Genomic DNA, 21,769 nt, shown 5'->3' with positions numbered 1-21,769 from the left:
TGAGTCACTGCCCTAAAGGACTGGCTGAGCCTCCTGTTACATATGCCAACACATATACACTAGTATGCTGCTGCCGATACGCGCAGGTTGGCGACCAGTATGCTGCTGCCAATATGCGCAGGTTAGCGACCAGTATGCTGCTACCGATCCGTGCAGGTTAGCGTCCCTCGAGGTACAGTCCCACCTCTTCTTCCTTGAAACCGTGAAAACCTAACAAAACGGTAGTCCATGTTTCCTGTCTTGGTTTCTTCCCGTCACTCATTCCTGCAATGCTTCTAATCTAATCGTGTCTTACGTAACGCTCTCCCGTAGTAGGGCTCACACCTGACTGCACATTAAAATCATTTGAAGAGCTTTAAAGTTGATGTCTCAGTCCCAACCCCCAAAGGCTCTGATAATTATCCAAGGTACAGTCAGGTCACCAGGAGTTTTAAAAACCTCAGGAGATTGTACCACACAAGCAAACGAGCAGGGTTGAGAACCACTGTCCTCCTGGGCCGTTGCTACAAATGACCTCTGAATCACTGCAGTCGATGACTTTTTCTCAGCTGTTTCTACCTTAAGCTGAACTGGCAGAAAATAGTCACTGAAGAGGAGAGTAATATTTTTCTCACTAAAAATCCCACAAAGTTGGAAAAAGAGAAGAATAAAATCCACGTGCAGAGAAGAGCTGCAGGAAGATGTGAGTTAGGATAGCTAAAGTGTGAAAATTTTAAGGGAAACAATACTGTTTGAGAAAGTATGTTAGGAAATTACTAAAGGGAAAAGAGAGAAATCGCTGTATACAAAATTGTCCATAAATCCCTCTCTACGATGGAACAGTTTGAAATGGGTGTATATACTGTGTAAACCCACTTATTAAACGGATTCAGAAAAACTCTCTTGGGGCGCCTGGGTGGCACAGCGGTTAAGCGTCTGCCTTCGGCTCAGGGCGTGATCCCGGCGTTATGGGATCGAGCCCCACATCAGGCTCTTCAGCTATGAGCCTGCTTCTTCCTCTCCCACTCCCCCTGCTTGTGTTCCCTCTCTCGCTGGCTATCTCTATCTCTGTCGAATAAGTAAATAAAATCTTTAAAAAAAAAAAAAAGAAAAAGAAAAACTCTCTTAAGATGCTTAGGGCCTTTGTGTGGGGAGGTGATGTGTGTGTTAAAAGAGAATCTGAGATAGCAGAATTTCCTTCTTTTCTGTGCATTTTCAGAGACAGATGATCATTAAAAAAAACAAAGGTCAATTTGTACTTTGTGTTCACAAGTAACATAATACTTTGAAAGATCATACTTCAAAAGCAGAAAACAAATTAAGAAGGTGTCTTCGTGTAACTGAAATAACGCTAATATTCTCACAAATAGATAGCCAACACGTACTGAGCACACGCCTGCGTGCTGGTATTAAACATGAGTTGCATGTTATTATTCCTCATGAACCCTCTGAGAGGAAAGAAGCTTCATTATGCCCATTTTACAGATGGGGAAACTGAGGTCTAGAGACAGGTCACTAGTCCAGTTGGCATGTGCCAGAAACAGTATTCGAAAGCAGCTCTGTCCAATTCCAGAGCCTGAGTTCTTAATTGTTATGCTCTTTTCTACGTTGTTATGAATCTACCAAAATTAGTTTTAAAAAATGTTTTTAAACCCCCCCCACACACACACCAGACTATATTTTTTAAAAAATCATTACGCAGATTGACAGAGAACATTTTGGGCAATTACAGGATAGCAAGAACAGAAGGCAAAGGCAAGTTTAACTTAAAATGTAAAATTCAGAGCCAGTCACTCTGGGGATTTTCCATAAATGTTTACTGGTGATGATGGGCAAATTATAATTTTATATTCTCCTTGATTCATGCTATTTCTGCAACTTTAAAATCTTCCCATTGTGAATATATTTCCCAGTAGCTCTACTTTCCATTTCCACACAACCACAAGCCACTATGCCAAAGGCTCCTCTAACTCAAGGTGACTAAGCAGATCCCAGTTACTAATGAATTCATTCTTGTTTAGAACACACACACCACCAGCTGGCTTCCATGGACTTGAAAATGATAGCTTCATAGTAAATAAAGGAGAAATGATGGCAGTATTCTGAATAAGTGCTCACCTTTTAGCTGCTAAAAATGTACATATTATATGCTCTCTATAGTCTATTCAGTGATGACACAAATTAGAGCATCTCTCCTATTTAGTGGATGCTCCGAGGAGGCAGGTACCATATCTACTTATCATTGCCTCTCTACTGCCCAGCATATGTGGTAGACCCCATGTAAATATCTGCTGAGCTCGTTTAACATTTGATATTCACCAAAATACTACAACATACATATTAGATGAGAAAATACATTTGATTTCAGATCATATTTTTCCTACTGAAATCTCACATGTAATGTTTATATTTTTTGGGAGTACAGAGAAATGGAAAATCAGGAAAGGAATGTTTTATGTTTTGATTACTACTGAATATTATAGCTCTCAAGAGTATGAGACATCGTTTTCCTGTTTCATATTAGTTGAAATACATTAAAGATGCTGATATGTCAGGGTAAAGAATTACTCTTCATTTAAGTGTCCCTTTTTAAAAATTTAGGCAAACTTGGGTTTTCTGAAAGTTTCTGAGGATTCAGTAAGTTAATGAAAAATATAAATATTTTTAGGTTTCAAAAGAACTAAGGATTGGATACAGCCCTTATCAAGCTCCCGCATTAGGACTAGAAGTTTTAACTGCAGCAATCACACGAGAACTAAAAAGGGATCCAAATTGGTAAGGAAGAATAAAACTGTCAGTATTTACAGATGACATGATAGAAAATTCTACAGACTCCACCAAAAAAACTATTAGAATAAATGAATTCAGTAAAGTTGCAACATACAAAATTAATACACAGTAATCTGTTGCATTTTCTAGAAACTAATAATGAAGTAGCAGAAAGAGAAATTAAGAAAACCATTCCCTTTACAATTGTACCAAAAAGAATAAAGTTTCTGGGAATAACCAAGGAGGTGAAATACCTATACTCTGGAAACTATAAGACACTGATAATAGAAACTGAAGATAACACAAACACATGGAAAGACATACCATGCTCATGCACTGGGAGAATTAACATTGTTAAAAGGTCCATACTACTCAAACCAATCTGCAGATTCAACACAACCCTTGTTAAAATACCAACAGCAGTTTTCACAGCTAGAACAAATAATCCTAAAATTTGTATGAAACCACAACAGACTTCAAAGAGCCAAAGCAATCTACAAAGCTACAATAATCAAAACAGTATGGTACGGGCAAAAAAAACCCAAAAAAACAAACAAAACAAAACAAAACAAAAAACAAACACCAGACACATAGCTCAATGGAAAAGGATAGAGAGCTCAGAAATAAACTTACACTTATATGGTGAATTAATCTATGACAAAGGAGGCAAGAATATACAATGGGGAAAAGACAGTCTCTTCAATGAACGGTGCAAGGAAACCTGGACAGCTACATGCAAAAGAATGAAACTGGAATACCTCCTTAGAGCAAACATGAAAATAATCTCAAAATGGATTAAAGACCTAAATGTGAAACCTGAAACCATAAAACTCCCACAAGAAAACATAGGTCGTAATCCTAGACATCAGCCTTAGTGACATATTTATAGATATGTCTCCTCAGGCAAGGGAGGCAGAAGCAAAAATACAAAGCTTTTACGCAGTGAAGGAAACCATCAACAAAACGAAAAAACAACGTACTGAGTGGGAGAAGATATCTGATAAGGGGTTAATATCCAAAATATATAAAGAGCTAATAGAACTCTACCCAAAAAACAAACAATCTGATTAAAAAAGGGGCAGAGGACCCAAATAGACATTTTTCCAAAGAAGACATAGAGATGGCCAACAGACACATGAAAAAACGCTCAACATCACCAATCACCAGGGAAATGCAAATCAAAATCACAGTAAGGTATCACTCACACCTGTCAGAATGACTAAAATAAAAAAGCACAAGAAACAACAAGTATGGTCGAGGATGTGGAGAAAAAGGAACCCTCGTGCACTGTCGGTGGGAATGCAAATTGGTACAGCCGATGCGTAAAACAGTATGGGAATTCCTCAAAAAATTAAAAATTGAAATACCATATGATGTAGTAATTCCACTAGTGGGTATTTATCCAAAAAATAAATAAATAAAAACACTAATTCAAAAAGATTATATGCACCCCTATGTTTACCACAGCATTATTTACAATAGCCAAGATATGGAAGCAACCCAAGTGTCCATAGAGAGATGAATAGGTGAAGAAGACATGGGATATATAGACCATGGAATATTAACCATAAAAATGAATAAGATCTTGCCATCTGTGACAACATGGATGGACCTAGAGGGTATTATGCTAAGTGAGATAAATCAGATAGAGAGAAAGACAAATACTATATGATTTCACTTATATGTGAAATCTAAAAATCAAAACAAATGAACAAACAAACAAACAAAAAACCACCAGACTCTTAAATACAGAGAACAAACTTGGTGTTTGCCAGAAGGAGGTGGGTGGGGGGTATGGGTGAAATAGCCGATGGGCATTAACAGGTACAAAGTTGCCGTCATAAAATAAATGAATCATGGAGATGCAAAGTACAGCACAGGGAAAACAGTCAGTAACATTTTAATCATAGTGTATGGTGACAGATGGTGACCACACTTACCATGACGAAAAGGAAAAAAAATTACCATGACCATTCTGCAGATGTCCCGCTCAGGTAATCCTCCCTGACAAAGGATCCGACTACAGAAACAGGGTTTTCCAGGAAAGGTTCTTCAGCAGAATTGGGGGATGGAAAACGGGTGCCTCTCCTCATCCACTGCCGACCTCCCCCACCCGCTGCAGAGTGAGGGCGCCGCTCTGCGTCTCTGAACCCGGGAGCCTCTCCGCCCACTCTCAGCTGCTCCCCAGAGTGACAGCAGGTGCACGTGAAGTGAGAGCTGTCAGCTTCACACAGACTCTATGGTCTCATTCTTTTTCTGTTAACATGTCACCACTTTTATAACGTGAGCTTGCTTAGATCATAATGGAATCTATCTGCTGGGTATATTTACTGGATTTTTATTAATTTTATACTTTTGGAAGGGGCATATCACAGGCATAGTGTGGAAATACTTCATTTTTGTGTGATTATCAAAGGTTTAATTTATTCAGTGGCCAAAACTCTGAGAAGGCTTTTCATTTAAAATATGGTCATTGCTGCACATACATGCATGTTACAAGAAAATATTTGTTTACACATATTATAAAGCAAGAAGCTGGAAGAAAATAATGTAAGGATGTATTTGTTACAATTCATAATATGATACTGTAATTAATAAAGCAAAAATACTCTATCACATATGGTAGAAAGGACTTACTCTTATTAATAATGCTTTTATGAAAGCTGAATTCATGCTTTCTCTATTAAAAAAAAAACCACATGTTCACTTTGGTAGGAGTCAGATTTCATTTTGCTCATATTTAGTACATTTTACACTTAGCAGTATATACATTTAGCAACATTTTCACAATGTTTCCTATTTCATTAAATATTTATAAGCAAATATAACATGTGGCTGATAATCCAACTTCAAAAAAGCATTGATCCTACAACTCTATTAATATTTTAAAGGAGCTACCTGGAAGGTCACGTTGATTGAAGACTAGAATTATATAGCTTAATCATAGCAAAAATTAGTTTCTTTTAAATGATCATTTTCCATATTATTATCTCACTAGATTTACAAACGTAAAGAAAAATGCGAACTATCTTCCTAATCAAAATTAAGCATTATAAATTATCTTGTGGGAAACCAACAATTCCTATACCCAAATAAACACACTTCCATGTCTGTAGATAGTATACACATGGCTTCACTTAGGCAATGCAATCAGACATCTTCGAGATTCCTCACACATCTAGAGGCAACTCCTAAGCCATGAATAAGAGAAAAGCTGGCTTGAATCAAGATATTTGTTCCATATTATGATGGCAGAGAAGTGATGAGTAATTCAAGAGAGATCATGATGATACATGGTGACACGGATACATGACGATACAATTGAATGTTTTCTGTATGCTGTAGGCCATTCTAAAAGCCTAACATCATTAACTCATGCAACCTCACAACTGTGCAGTGAGATGGGTACCACTGGTGGAAAAACTGAAGACAGGTAAGAGATTTGTGCAAGACCACACTCTTGGTAAGGTGTCAGCTGGTATGTTGATTCCTACTGGTTTTCTTTAAAAGCAAGGGCTGAGAGAGAAAAGAAAAACACAAGCTGTGACACAGAATTCTTTTCCACATCAAAAATTCCACAAGCATAACTCTTCCCATAAGGACAGGGCAAAAGCAGAAGACTTCTCTGGTTACCATGGTCCTACTATCATCTGCCTTTGGATGCCCCAGGGAGAACATTATCTCACACACACACACACACACACACACACACACACACACACACACACGTTATAATGTACACACAGATCCAAATTTCCATCCTGTGACAGCAATGATCATGGTACATGTCTGTGTATTAGACTGTTAGCTTTCTTTTTTTTTTTTTAAAGATTTTATTTATTTATTTATTCGACAGAGATAGAGACAGCCAGCGAGAGAGGGAACACAAGCAGGGGGAGTGGGAGAGGAAGAAGCAGGCTCATAGCGGAAGAGCCTGATGTGGGACTCGATCCCATAACGCCGGGATCACGCCCTGAGCCGAAGGCAGACGCTTAACCGCTGTGCCACCCAGGCGCCCCTAGACTGTTAGCTTTCTGAGGGCAAGGGTCTAAGCTTTTTATCTGATTACTCTCATGTCTTGCACATTTGAGTGATTACATGATTACATTTCTTGTCTGGTGTCAGAAGGCCCAGCCTGCTCTCGATAGGGAAAAAACTTCAGTGGGGAGAAGTAGGGGGTAATAGGGTTTTGGACTATTGCCTAAACACCCAGCACTGTTGGGATTTTCCTGCCACTTCTGGGGAGCACAGTACATGCCCGGGTGCGAGGAGCTGAGGACAAGTCACAGGAAGAACAGAACACTGGCATATTGAGGACTCGGGAGAAAGCATCTCAACGCAAGCCCTAGAGCTGCCGGAGGGAATGGGAGAGACAGCCAGAATCTCAGTCTGTTCAACAGAAGGGAAACAGGCTGAGCAGCCCTGGTCTATGCACTGGGTTCATGCTTTTAAAATGACTATATCCTGGGCCCGCTGTGAAGAAGAGGAGGGATGGTGGTCTCCCTCAGGCCCCCAGACCAGTGTAACCCACTGACAAAAGGGGGAAGCGGACTGTGGTACTTGCCCTGAAAAATGCCCTGTGCTAATTCCCAGACACCGGGAACACGTGACCTTACACAGCAGAAAGCACTTCACAGGAGTGATTAGGATGAAGGATGGTGAGATGAGAACAGTACCCTGGATTTTTCGGGGAGGGCCAGTCTAATTACCTGAATCCTGAAAATTGGAGAACTTTCCCAGCTGTGGTCAGAGAGAACGCGCTAAGACTACAGGAGGAGACAGAAAGAAGCACCATGGCTGGCTTTGAAGATGGAGGGAGTGCCGTGAGCCAAGGAAGGAACCAGCCTCTGGAGGCTGGAAAAGGCCCGGATGTTCCCCTAGAGACCCCTCCAGAAAGGAACACAGCCCTGCCAACATCTTGATTTCAGCCCAGTGAGATGTGTCAAATCCAGATCTACAGAGCTACGAAATCATAAATTTATGTTGTTTTAAGCCACTGAGTTTGTGGTAATTTATTGTGGCAGCAATAGAAAACTAATACAGGGGTCTTCAAATTCACAGTCAAGTCTGCCCCCTGGGGGGGGGGCAGTAACTGCAGAGGCCCCGCGTCTGTGTTAGAAGCCCAGGCAGAGAGGAAGGCCACATCTGACCCCGACTGCTCAATGAAGCCTGAGAGGAATTGGAAGGAAAGCTTTTTAAAGAATGAGAGCAAGCCCAGAGAGAGTACCTAATGTAAAAGGCTGATAGCATAAATCTTTTTCATCCTCGGAGAAATGCTGCTCTGATTCTAAACCCCACCCCGAGATCCCCTTCTGGGAAGTCTGACTGGAGCCAACTCAGAACGTCTCAAAACAAACAGAGTGAGAACCACACTGTTCAGTGCTCCTAAATGGTTTCTGCCCTCCATCGCGATCCAAGGTCAAGGCAGTCTGCGAAAGATGACAGGGCAGTCCACAAAGCATTCTGTAACAAAACCCATGCCCAGGCTGCAGGCAGACAATAGCCAGCCACTGAGAGATCGAAACAAGTAAGCTCACTTTCCTCTCATTTTTGCCAGTACTTCTAGGCAAAGAAAGCAAAAATCACAAGACAAATGTTAGCGGTACGAAGCATTTTATTTTAAGAACTCTTTGTGGGAAGTATCTTAATTTCACAATTTTCTCCATTAATTAAGAGTGAAGTTACACTGAATGAAGAATGGGCATCACAAACACATTTGCTTATGTTGTTCCCCATCATATTATCATATAATAGGAACCTAGCAGTTGCTGGGGAGTTCTGATGGAAAGAAGCATGTTTTTATCCTTGTAAAGAATTAGAATAACGACCATGTAATATGGAAAAATCATGGATGCAAAATGAAAAAAAAAAACCCAAAAAACCAGCCACTTTGTGTTTGAGTTGCACTGAATATTATGCCATATAATGAATGATACAGAACTAGAATTACTTCTCATATACAAATTAAATCATTATGATTCAAGGAAAATCTAAGGTAATCAAGTATAACTTAAGTGCTTAAGATGATTGGACAGTCAATTAAAAAATAGTTCACTGAGGTTTGCAAATGTTTTAACATCTGTTTTCGGATTTAACTGTCAAACTAAATTATCCTAAATTCGAGACTGCACTACCTAATGAAGTCTACCAGTTGTTTTTACTGTTTCAGAATCTTGAAATTACAGAATATGAATGAAACCTTAGAAGTCACTCCAGTCCAACAACCAGTCTGATGGGAATGATACCTCTAACAGATATTTTTACTTTTTAAAAGGCTCCAATTGATAAAGCATTTTTTCCTTATAGAATCTTCTACAGACCAGTTTATGCCCCAACTTATGTGGCAAACAAAAAAGAAAAAGAATGCAGTAGACATTTATTCTGTGCCTACTATGGGTCAGGTATTGTGGTAGGTGCTTTACATATTTTTAAAGAATTTACTCTTCACGTCATCCCAGTGAAACAGTATGAGCTACATTTTATAGTTGAAATAAACAAGAGGTTAAAATACAGGATACTACCACTTCCTCTCTAAAATAACTAAAATTCAATGTTATACAACAGGTAAATATTTCAAGGAAAAATAGCTTAATAAAATTGAAGTGGCTATAGAAAGTGTGTAAGTAGGTAAAGGCATTCTTGGTATTCAAATTTACCACCAATAATCTATATTTTTAATAGTAAACCAGAAATACCAATAGGTTTAGAATAAGGAAATATTTTAACAGAAAAATATTAAAATATTAGCTAACAAAGGTCAATTTGGACACTTAGATCACGTTCCATATTAAAACAGAATATGCCTAAAAGTGGACACAAATAATTTATAAATTTTCTAAAATGTCTATATACTTTGTTACCCTTTCTGTGTGACACTGATATTTTTCACTAGAAGGCATTTCTGTAGACACTAATGGACACATCTGGAGACTTTTTAAGTTTTAATTTACTCTACAGAAATTATAAAAGAGACGCATACTCTTTCATGGGGGATGCGTCTGAAAAAAAAGGGACAGAAAATCATTAGCACTGGGAAGCACAGAACACTGACAGAGAAGGAACAGAGACATTTCATACTGGATATGGTCCAATTTCAGATTAGGGAAAAAATAATACCAACAATGTACTGCTTTCCTCTTATGCACCTGGCAGTGTACTAGGCACTCCGCATACATGATGGCCTACCGTCACTGCACGCTAGACTGCTCAGCTCCGTTTTTCAGATAAGGAAATTAAGATTTATAAAGGAAAACAACTTTCCCAAGAAAACCCAACTATTGTGTAATAGGTTCTAAGCCCAGTCTATTTAATTAAAGCCTTTTTCTTCTCTTGGAAAAGAAACGCTGGTGGTGAAGCGCAGTTGAAGGACTGAGGAGCAGATCTCAGAACAAGCTGCTAGTTATGTAACTGCCATGGCAGGAGAGGCTTGAGAACCCAAGTGCTGCTTACGGGTGGGGAAGAAATTCCATGAACAGGTCTCAGATGGGCTGGCGCGTGGCCTAATGAGCAAGGCTTCTGACCTGACCTTCCCCTCCTCAGTCTCACAGTGAACACCAGTCAGAAATGGGCCGTGGTTTCCTCGTACCAGCCACTTGCTCTCGGTTAGCAGGCGGGCTTGGAGCCAGTCTCCAGGAGAATCTCCGGGAGGAAGCTGGGGTCAGGGTAAAGGCAAAGGGAGCGCTCACCCCCGGGATCAATCCACAGCTGTCTGACTCTACGGGAAAATGCAACGCTATACTTCCATGTGAGAGCATGCCGTGTCATCACCGGAGTTGTTTCCATAAGGTTCTGTATCATTTTCCCTTAAGGAAACTAAATTCTTCATCTGTGTCTGATGGTGTCTTTCTATCAACACACATCCCGCTGCCACGAAGCTTACTAAATACCTCCTTCCTATGAATGGGATTCCAGTCATTTCAGCCCCGGCTTATCTGCTTGTGTGCCCAGGACACCTTCACTCATTCTTCAAATTCAGAGAAAATGCTACATTCTTCAGGACTCTCGTGGACTGATGTCCTTAAGTTCATTCAGGCTCCTTTTCTCTACGTTTAGATTGTACGGTATAAGTACTGCCATTGTACTCACGCCTCAGTAATCCTGACGTTCATTCTCCAATGTCTCTCTCCACTAAACCCCTATCTCTGGTCTGATAGTTGCTCTTTAAACCCAGCCTCCAGGAGGTACTCAGTGTTCATTTGTTAAGTAGACCTGCTATGCTTTTTGTTGTCTTTATCATTTCAGACACATACCCTTTGAATGCCAGCGTGTGAAACACTGAATTAAACCCAATGCGAGAGGTGTGGTCAAAAGATGACACATTGATTAAAGCACTTTGAGAAAAAGAATAACAATGTAAAGACATGAAAACAGTAACAGCTACTATTTCCTGACTACTGTATACCCGACAATGTACAACCAGTGTTACACGTGGGCACCCCTCTCAGCCTCACAACAACACTCGCAAAAAGAATTTCCCCTCATTTTCCAGAGGAGGATGCTGAAACAGTGGGAGCTCAGCAGACCATCGGCCCAGAGAGCAAGTTAAGGGGTGGGGCTGCTCTGTGAACCCAGGCAGTCCAGCCCTGCACTCATTGTTCNCCCCTCTCAGCCTCACAACAACACTCGCAAAAAGAATTTCCCTCATTTTCCAGAGGAGGATGCTGAAACAGTGGGAGCTCAGCAGACCACCGGCCCAGAGAGCAAGTTAAGGGGTGGGGCTGCTCTGTGAACCCAGGCAGTCCAGCCCTGCACTCATTGTTCTGAAATACTGTCCGCCACAACCTTCCCTGTATTAGGGATTTATAGATTCCTTTCCATTTAATCCCTGAAGGCTGTTCCGTAAGACAGAAGAAACATATGAGGAGCGAAAGTCAAGTTGCATCGACTTGATCCGGTTCCCCCGCTCCGCAGGTGAGTGACGGGGCGGGTGCCGTGTTATCTGATGAGGCACCGCCTCGTGAGGAACGTCACGATGCCAACATTACCCNGTACCCACACGTGCACTGCTCCCTCTGCGCAGCCTGAAGCAGAAATTGCCCCCCATCTCGTTCTTCCTGTTTGGAGTACTTGGGGCTCTTACTCTCTGTAACATTTTAGCACCGACTAATGATGCTTTCAAGGAAAAAGTCTGTTTGGATTTTGTTTGAAGTTGGACTGAATCTATAGATTAAACCATGACTCGCTCACCACTGCAATCAATCTCCCTATCTATGAACACAGTCTTTAAAAAAATTCATTTAAAAATTGTCTTTTCATTGATTTCGTAAGTTTTATAATTTTCTCATAAAGATCTCAAAGAATTTTTTAAAGCTTGTCACATATCTGTAATTGCTACCATAGATACTGATTTTTTTTAAAAGTTGTATTTTCAGTTTGTATTTGAGGCTCATCGATAGCAGCACTGTTAAATTCTCCAATTAGTTCTAATAAGCAATATGAGTTAAGTTGGATTTTCTATGTAGAAAATCATATTTGCCATCAATAAATGACACTTCTTTCTTCCTTTTTCCTGTTCTTACAAACTTCCTATTATTATTCTTGTCTTACTGCGCGCTAGGACATCTAGTGCAATAAACACAATTAGTTGCAGTGGGTATGCTGGCTTCTCATTTTAAAAGTAATGCTTCCAACACTTACCATTAAATACGATGTTTATTGTAGGTTTTTGGTGGGTAACCTTTACCAAGTAAAGGAAATTACTAATTTACTAAGAATTTTTTCCTTCTTTTAATTAAAAGCAGGTGCTGAAAATTAGTGAATATTCTTTCTGCATTCATTGAGATGACTTTGTAGTTTTTCTTCTTTTAGTCAGCTAATATAAGGAATTATATTAATAGACTGTCCAAAGTTAAATCAACCTGCCATTGCTGGAATAACTTCAACTTGGTCTTCAGTATGTCTGGATTGACTTTTAAGAACTTTGCATCTAAGTGTATGAATCAGATTGGTCTTCAGTTTTCTCCTCTTGTATTGTCCTTGCTTGGTTTTGAAGTTATACTAACTTCGTCAAATTAGATGGGCCAGGTCTTTCTTCTGTTCTCTAGAAGAGTTTCTAGTCTAGAAGTATATAAAACACTGACGTCTGATACAACTTATCAATACAATCAATCAGGCCTACTGTCTTTAAGGGAAAAAAAGCTACTGGCTCAATTTCTTTCATACTACGGGAAGATGTGACTTATTTTTCTGCTTGGGTCAATTTTGGTTCATTTTTATTTTTCTAGGAAAGTCAGAACTAAACAATTAACTGAAATTTGCAAAATTAAATTCAGAAGTTTGGAGGGATCATTAGAGGGAAAAAAAAAAAACAACCATGCAACATTTTTTACTTGTTCTCTAGCAAGCCCACTAAATCAGATCCAGAAATCCGAAATCCAAAATGCAGCAATGATAAAAGATATCAACTGATCTCCACCCCACCAAAGATAATGATGACAATCCAGAACTGCCAAAAGCCCCTTACAAGAACCAATGAAAATACCACAGCACCGCCAACACATCCACTTTCTTATATTCTTTTGACATTTTTACAAGTGAATTCAGAGTATTTAATCTCATCAGGATGGTAACTACTTTTGAAATAATCAGGTACTATTACCATAGCCTTCCTTATCTCCGGCAAATCATAGACTCTTTTCTAAACTTTATTTCCTTCCAACGTTCCTTTGTGTTCATATAAAACAATCTTTAGGGCACCTGGGTGATTCAGTTGGTTAAGCAACTACCTTCAGCTCAGGTCATGATCCTGGAGTCCTGGGATGGAGCCCTACATCAGGCTCTCTGTTCAGCAGGGTGTCTGCTTCTCCCTCTGACCCACCCCCTCTCTCATGCTCTCTCTTTCTCTCTCAAATAAATAAATAAAATAAAACTTTGGTTCCATTTTTTTAACTTTTTCCCTATTAAATTAGTATCCCAACTTCAGGAAGTTATTGATCAAACTGCATAAAACTATGATGCTGGGTCATACCTCACTCTTAACTGGTATCGGGCATTAGATTTTCATCTGTCAATCAGAAATAAGATTATAAATCTTATTATAACTGTGTGTCTGACCTGCTTCAGCAATATGTCATTTCTTCCTTCAAATTTCTGAAAACAGAGCTGGGGTACAACAAATAGACCTAAGGAATTTCAGAGTGAAAAACTTACACGGCATCACTTCATGACATCTCCAATTAACTTCCTCTCCCTCTAAAGCTTCCCAGTAGAGACCTGGGCTCTTACCTTAGAAGAAGTGTTGAGAATCTTAGAAGAAAAAAATTACCGCTTGCTGTAATTTCTAAAACACCATTAGGGATTTGGAAATATAAAATTTGTATTTTCTAAAAGCCTTCTAAAAAGTACCCAAGTGAACATTTTCAGACAACAGTAACTGTCTTTGAAAGAAGTGACATCTGTTCATCTTTAAGACCAAGAAAAATTTAATCAGTAGTCACACTGTGCTCCCAAGCTTCTACCAAGCAACTGAATAAATCCCACAACTGAAGGGGCTGCAAAGTCAACTAAGAAGCCCCCACAATGATACTTCAGGGGCTTATAAAACAACTATTTTTTAAAGACTTAAGGAAGAAACAGGAAATGTTTAGAAGGCCATAAGTGAGGAAAGCATTGCTTAAAAAGAAAAAAAAAAAAGAGGAAAGCACTGTTCTGTTTTGTTTTTTAAAGGGGGGGTCTTTAGTTGGTAGGAACAAGGAAGAATCGTAAAGAAAATGTGACAGAGTCTCAAAAGAATTCACAGATGGTGTTAAACTGCATCCAATTTTTCTTGAGTTATGAAGAGGTTGTGAACAATTTTCTCACTCTGACATTTCAGAGGGTCCTGCAGCCTCCATCATCACGGTGCAGGTTGAAAACAGGGCCAGCTGAGTTCCCTAGAATATCAGAGTAAGCAAACAAGCTAGCTAAGAACCATTATTTCTACACTTTCTTTTCCCCACTGAAATAAACACAACTAACAGAAAATATAAAGATGGTACAATAACAAGCTTAGGAAAATAGGAAGTTAAAAATAAAGCTGAGAGAGGGCTGCCAGGGTGGCTCAGTCAGTTAAGCATCTGCCTTCGGCTAGGTCATGATCCCAGGGTCCTGGGGTCCAGCCCTGGAGTCTGCTTCTCCCACTCTCTCTGTCAAATAAATAAATAAATAAAATCTTAAAAAAAAAAAAAAGCTGAGAGAAAAAAAAGATGGGAAGTAAGTTTACTGCCTTCTCCCATGCCTAGAAACAAACTTGCAGCTTGAGGATGGAACAGCTCCCCTCCTGAGGACTCGAGTTATAAGCTCTGCCCAACCAGCCAACAATATCCAGTTTCTAGGCCTGCAAATTACCAACCCCAAAATACCACAGTGCCCCAAATAAAGTGAGATACAATTTCCCTGAGGGTTTTATGAATATTTCAAATCTATTCACAATTCATTCAAATAAAATAATCACGTAAAACTAAAAACTAGGCACGTAATGATCCATAGTGACTAAAACAACCTGGCACAGAATCATAGGTGTGCTTCCTTGATTGATGCTGTTTTTTTAACTGAGTACTTTTAACTGAATCAACTAGGTAATAAAAATTTTAAACCTATATTCTTTCCCCAAGTATCTTATTATTACAATGAATCTTACCTGTTTATAACTTTTTGTTCATGTTTGCTGATAATGTGAAATTTTCTAAAAAGATGTGTGCAATTAATTCATTATATATTTCATTTCCTTTATTTTACATACACACACACACATATATGTATATATATATATATATATTTTTTTTTTTTTAAGCGAGAGAGTGAGTGAGTGCAAGTGGGGTAGGAGAGCAGAGAGAGGGGGAGAGAGAATCCCGAGTGTACAAAGCAGGCTCCAAACTCAGCATGGAGCTCTATGCGAGGCTTGATCCCATGACCCTGAGATCACGACCTGAGCTGAAATCAAGAGTTGGACACTCAACCAACTGAGCCACCCAGGTGCCCCATCACTTCTTTTATATTTAATGTTGATTTTTAAACTATTAGTTCATCATTCTTCTAGAGCATAGTAAAAGAAAAGTTTTAAAGGATATTAAAATTATAGAAAAGATTCCTTGAATTACATTTCTATTTCTTAGGCGAGGATCTGGTTGTCTTACAAAATCCACTTATCAACCAATACTGGGAAACAACATTACAAGTTGAACATCAAATTAAAGATCAAACCCTTCCCACTCAGAACTCACAAACCAGACATACCATCTAACAATTAGTTACTGTCTTTGAAGAATCGTAAAGTAAGTCAGAAATGTTACTTGCCAAATTTTTCCTGTCATTAATGTGGAAGTTTATTGGTATTTGAAAACTTAGATTATCTACAGCCTTTTAAAATTATATAGATTGAAATCTTATAGTTACTGGAGAAAAAAATAACATCACAAATATGATGTTACAAATAATGACTACTTATATTAAAAAAACTGGCCAAAGTTTATGATAATATCAACTGTTGCACAATTTCATAATTTTATAATGCTTACAAAGTTATCTTGCTGCTTAAAATACAAAGGATTATTCAACTAGGGATTATATATGGCATTTGTTTTTATATCAGTAAAAGTATATTAAGACAGACAGAAAAGTCATCCTAAAACTAATTCCAGTGGTCCGAATCCTTCATAAGCACGCTTACACATATTTAATAGAAGTATTTTTCAACTTTTACCAGGGATACAGTATTTGTTTTTCTGCCGTTCATATTTTAGGGAAATTCAGCAGTCTAGAGTCAGATGACCAAGGTCTAAACGTGCTACCTACTAGCTGTGTGATCTTGACCAAGTTGCTAAGCTTCTTTGCGTCTCAGGTCTTTAGAATCTTTTTTTTTTTTTTTTTGGTTAAAGTTTTGTATTAACAATATTATAAATGAAATAATCCAGCTAAAAAGCTTAGAATGGTATCTAGCATAATAAATGCTGGCTACATAGCCTTTACTGTATTTCCACTTTTCCTTAATTACTTAGTTCCAATATTTTTTTAATTTATTTTTTATTACTATTTTTTTTAGCTCCAACATTTTTTAAAACTTAAAATTTTTTTTAAAAAGATTTTTTAAAAATTACTAAAAAACTGGAAGAGTTTTGGAACACTCCTTTTAGGACAGGCTGTTCCTATTCATATTTTCTTGGAGACCCACCTAAGGGGAACTTTTCGTTGTGTAACATAAAGCAAAGACAAAACAGAGACACAGCTCTAAGGAGCTAAAATGTCTGCATGATAATGAAAAAAAATTGGTCTCTAGCGCCGTTCGTGAACCGGTACAATTTCCTACACCCAAGAAAAGAAAGAAATGGGTGATGAACACCAGGCTGACTTGTTGACAAAGACAGTAACTCCAAAGCCAATTAACATAATCAGTTGCGAAGAGAAATATGTACGCAACATGAACAAAAGAAGATGACCAAATCACAGAATAAGAGACTGTCCTTCCCGAGGAGGGTTGGAGAAGTTCGAAGAGTCCATTTCCATTAAACACGGGAGGGGGAGGGGGAGGGGAAACAGCACTCTTACTGTTCTCATTTCACTGGGGACTTGCTTTCTGAAAAAGATCTTGGCACGCGCAGAGTAGACCCAGTACTTTTCTTAACTTGCTTCAGGCCTGCAATCCCTTGCGGGTTCTTATGCAGATGCCCGTGTCTGCCCCATGGGTAGGTTTGTGTGGACACACTCAGGAGCGAGCAAGCAAGTTCACGGGGGATCAAGTGAAACCAGAGCAGAAGTGGGAAGTTGGGGTGGACATTCTCTTAAGAGTCTCTTTTCTTTATGAGTCCATGGGTTCTGCCCTAATTTTTAGTCTCCTTTCTCTATCATCTATTTTTGCCAGACTTATTTATTCAGTTACAACTCAGAAGTGGATGCAGCTAGTTTTGAAGACGCTTTCTTTTCCCCGCCTAGTCGGCTACATTTACCACTGTACACGATCTCCACACTAGAGAATCTAGACACGGGATTACGTAAATCTCACTAACTGAAGCCAGAAGATAAAACAGGGTTATTCTTTGAGTTCAGGTAATATCATGTGAAGACTTTTCCCTGTATGAATTTTTTTTTAATTTCCTAATTTTAATAAAATAAGGCCCTATCTACATTTCTTGCCATGCACACTGGAAATTTTGCCTTTCTTTTTTTTTAAAGCATCGTTACCCCATTTAAGCGAGCACTGGTATTTGTGCATCTCAAACCCAGGCAGTGCTGCCACGCCACTGATCTGAGTTTTCTAACAAATGCTGCTCTGCGCTGTCTGTTCGCATTGCAATGTTTGTTTCACAGCGGAGCTCCTATTTCATTTGTCACCCAGAATTTTGTTTTAGCACAACTTCATACAGTATTTTCCCTTGAACAATGTAACTGAAGAAAATAACAAATCCAAAATACAGTTTAGAGCTAAACAAAAATAAAAGCTCAATGAGTGACAGAACTGGTTGTTTTCAAAGTCTGACTCGTCCGAAAATTCAAACTCCCCTGGTATACAACGACCGATAACAAACACTGTGCTAGCTGTATTAATGAATGCTCTATCACCTACTTGACAGCACATGGTTTTGCCAGAAAAGTCAGCATTTCAAGCAACCAACACGGTTGTTCATGCTGATTATATCATGATTATAGAACTCAACATTGTGCAAAATAAAAAGGTGTATTTAAGCTTTTGGCACTCACAAGAGATCATTCACAAAACTTGCACGAAAAATCTAGGATCAAAAAAAAAAAGAAAAAAAAAGAAAAATCTAGGATCTGTTCTCAAAAATACTTTAGTATAACAGTTTAATTATATATTTAATATGAAATATATTGCAGTACATGCAAAGAGATACTTTACTCCTAGAGTTTTAACATGAGCTTCATCTGTATATTTTTGAGATGAATCACCACTATTAATTCATCTCCTAATGTAAACATTTAAGTATTGTAAGCTGAATCAGACTGTAAAGGAATCCCTACAAAAATGTATTCTATTTTACCTTTCATTATTTGTTAATATGCCTGAAAATATTTTGCATTCTACAAACAGAAACAATCTTTTCTATACGTTCTACTTGCCAGAAAAAATAGGGAAATAGCCATTATATTAAAAAGCCTACTTTTCCTAGACACACACACACACACACACACACATACACACAGAGAGAGAGAGAGGGAGAGAGAGAGAGAGAAAGGGAGAGAGAGAAAGGGAGAGAGGAAGAGAGGGACACAAAGGCCATTTTTTAGGGTGGGATTCCTAGAAGAAAACAAAACAAAATCTATTTTTTCAAGTGTTATTATTCCTCCTTTATAAGAATTAATGTTTAATTGCTGAAATGTTCGTGTCCATGCAGGCAGGGTGGATGGGGGGGCACTTTCATCTTCATGGCTAAACAAAAGTTTTCTTAATATTCGACTTCTTTCGTTAACAACCTTCTGCTTAATTTAAATGGATTTCATTTACATATAGAAAAAATGGGTTTTGAGAATACAAAACAAAAAAATAATCACATTTTGGATTAAATAAGAGGAAACAACATGATCATCAGACAGCTCTGAGTGACACCCCACACAGAGGGGCTCCAGTTCCACATGCTCTGTGAGTTTTCTACTTGGTTTGCCGGGATTCATTACTGCCGTGTTCACGACACACAGAGTCCAGAGAGCAGATGGCGCCTGGAGACAGATGCGGTTCAGTTTCTAGTTCCTTTACTTGCCTGCTATCCAGCCACAGGCAGATTAATTACCCTGCCTGAGCCTCAGTTTCCTAATCTGTAAAAATGAGCATAACAGACACTTCATTAAGATAGTGAGGGAGGAAAAAAAACGTGTGAAGTTCCAGCTAAGTACTCAGCACACAGTAGGGGCTTGAGAGCTACCCCGCCTTCCCCTCCCCTCCGCCATGTCCCATCCCATCCTTGCCCTTCAACCATTTTTAGAGAATCTGGACCAAGCACATACAGTTATTCCTAATATTCCCTTACCTCATTTTGATGTCTGTTGGGTCTGTAATGATATTCCCACTTTCATTCCTCTTACTGGCCATGTATGTTTTCTCTCTCCTTTCATTGATCAGTCTTGCTGGTGGGTTATTAATTCACCGTTCCTAAGAACGAATGTTCTTTGGCTTTGTCAAGTTCTCTGTAGTATCTTTTCTTTTTCATTGTTTCTGTTATTATCTTGATTTTTTTCCTTTCTTCTACTTACTACAGGTATATTTTGCTTTTCTTTCTCTGCCTTAAGGTAGAAGATTTAAACCTTGTTTTACAGGGTTTTTTTTTCCTTTTGAAGATGAACATTGACAGTTTGCATATTCCTCTAAGTATTAAACTTCTCTACACATATTTTGTGTGGTCATTATTATTCAGCTCATCAGATTTTATAAATTCCTTTGTTATTTCTTCTTTGACCTACTATTATTAGAATTTTACTTTTAATTTCCAAACATTTGAGTATTTTCTAGGTATCTTATTACTATCTAATTTAAATTCCATTGTGGCTAGACAACACACTACGGAAGATTTCAAACGTTTGAATCTTATTAAAACTTGCTTATGGTATAATAACATATGGTCTATTTTGGCCCATATTCTCTGTGCACTTGAAAAGAATGTGTGTTCTGCAGTTGTTAGTTATAGATCTGAGTTACCATCTGGTGTTGTTTCCTCTCAGCATGAAGAATGTCCTTTAGTATTTCCCATAACACAGGTCTAATGGCAGTGAATTCTCTCATTTTTGCTCATCTGAAAAATTATTTATTTTTCCCTCCATTTTTGAAGGCTAGTTTGCCTGAATGTAGATTTCTGGGTTGTTAGTTTTTTTTTTTTTTAACCTTCAGCCTTATAAAGGTGTCACTCCATTGTCTTCTGACTTGGGTTGTTCCTAATGAGAAGTAAGGCAACTTTGGGGTGCTGTTCCCTATATATAATGTTTCATTTTTCACCCCCTCTGGCTACTATCTTTGTCTATAGATTCTGCCTTTGAATTTCCTATGTTTCTCCTCCCCTTCTGAGACTTCGATTACATTACCTTTGCAACAATATTAAGAGTGCAATTGAGAACCATTCTCATCATTATTTAGTTAAATTAGAAAGAGATAAATAAAAGTCTATTGGATCAATCTAAAAGAAAAAAAAAGAAAAAGAAAAGCCTAAACTGAATTTTTCTTAAATAAATAATGAGTTAGTGATTAAAATTACAGGAAAATTTAAAACCCATGCTACTAAATGTAACATTGATCTATGAAACTAAAAGAATTTTTCATAGTTACTTTCACAATTACTTAAACTGGCATTAACTATATAAGTTGTGTTATTCAAATTATGGCATTATGAAAAAGATGAAAAATAACACCACACCCTAAGAAACTTTAAGTGACTTGTCCAGGGCATGTTTGCATTATCTGGATCAAATTTTCTATTTTTGTCTGATCTGTGAGATATTCTGAAGCTATCAGCAGAAGTATGTGTTTCTAGCCTTATGTCAATTTTTTTTTTAAACCACAATTATATTCATTCAAGGAGCAAGATGATCCCTGAGGCTACACAAGAGCGAAGAAGGCAGAACGAACTGGAAACTAAGATCAGGCAGTAGAGCTACTCAGGCTGTGGTACGGAGTTAGGATTTCATGGTGAGGATGGGGGGGGGGACTCCACTGGGACAAGGAAATACGTGATTTAATTTGCACTTTCAAAAGGCTATTCCAGCTACTCTGAAGGAAAAACTTGCGAGACACTGATAGTTCAGGGAAGAAAGATGCTGGCTTTGATTTAGGTAGTAAAAGTGCTAAATGGTCAGATTAGAGATATATTTCTAGAGCAGTGCACCTCCTGGTGGACTGAATGCAGGGCGTAGGGAAAACGCATTCATGAGGCCTCCCAGGCTTTTGGCCTGACGCAGGGAACACAAAATAACAGTGGGTTTGGACATTTCTTTTTTTTTTTTTTAAAGAACTTTCAGACATCCAAATGGAGACATGAAGCAAGCATTTGGAAATTTGGGGATAAATAATGCCTTCGATAAAGAAGAGAGTTAAAAATCATTCATACAT

The 21,769-nt window shown here is 38.4% G+C and overlaps 1 protein-coding gene across 4 annotated transcripts in view; it reads right to left on the bottom strand.

Moving 5' to 3' along the window:
• The window catches only part of BCKDHB (branched chain keto acid dehydrogenase E1 subunit beta), a 219,265-nt gene that overhangs the window by 21,399 nt on the left and 176,097 nt on the right, over window positions 1-21,769 (bottom strand). The window contains exon 10 of one of the 4 annotated variants that reach the window (XM_019796471.2): window positions 15,531-19,491. The exons of the other annotated variants lie outside the window; for them this stretch is intronic. Coding sequence (XP_019652030.2) covers window positions 19,459-19,491 — 33 coding nt within the window. The 3' untranslated portion in view covers window positions 15,531-19,458. Of the gene's footprint in view, window positions 1-15,530; window positions 19,492-21,769 lie in introns of those variants that run through there. 4 annotated transcript variants of the gene reach the window in all.

This window comes from Ailuropoda melanoleuca, chromosome 19 (genome assembly GCF_002007445.2).
Source record: "Ailuropoda melanoleuca isolate Jingjing chromosome 19, ASM200744v2, whole genome shotgun sequence".
NCBI classification, from domain to species: Eukaryota; Metazoa; Chordata; class Mammalia; order Carnivora; family Ursidae; genus Ailuropoda; species Ailuropoda melanoleuca.
The sequence above is the reverse complement of the archived record's forward strand: the minus strand, read 5'-3'. Positions and strand labels throughout refer to the sequence as shown.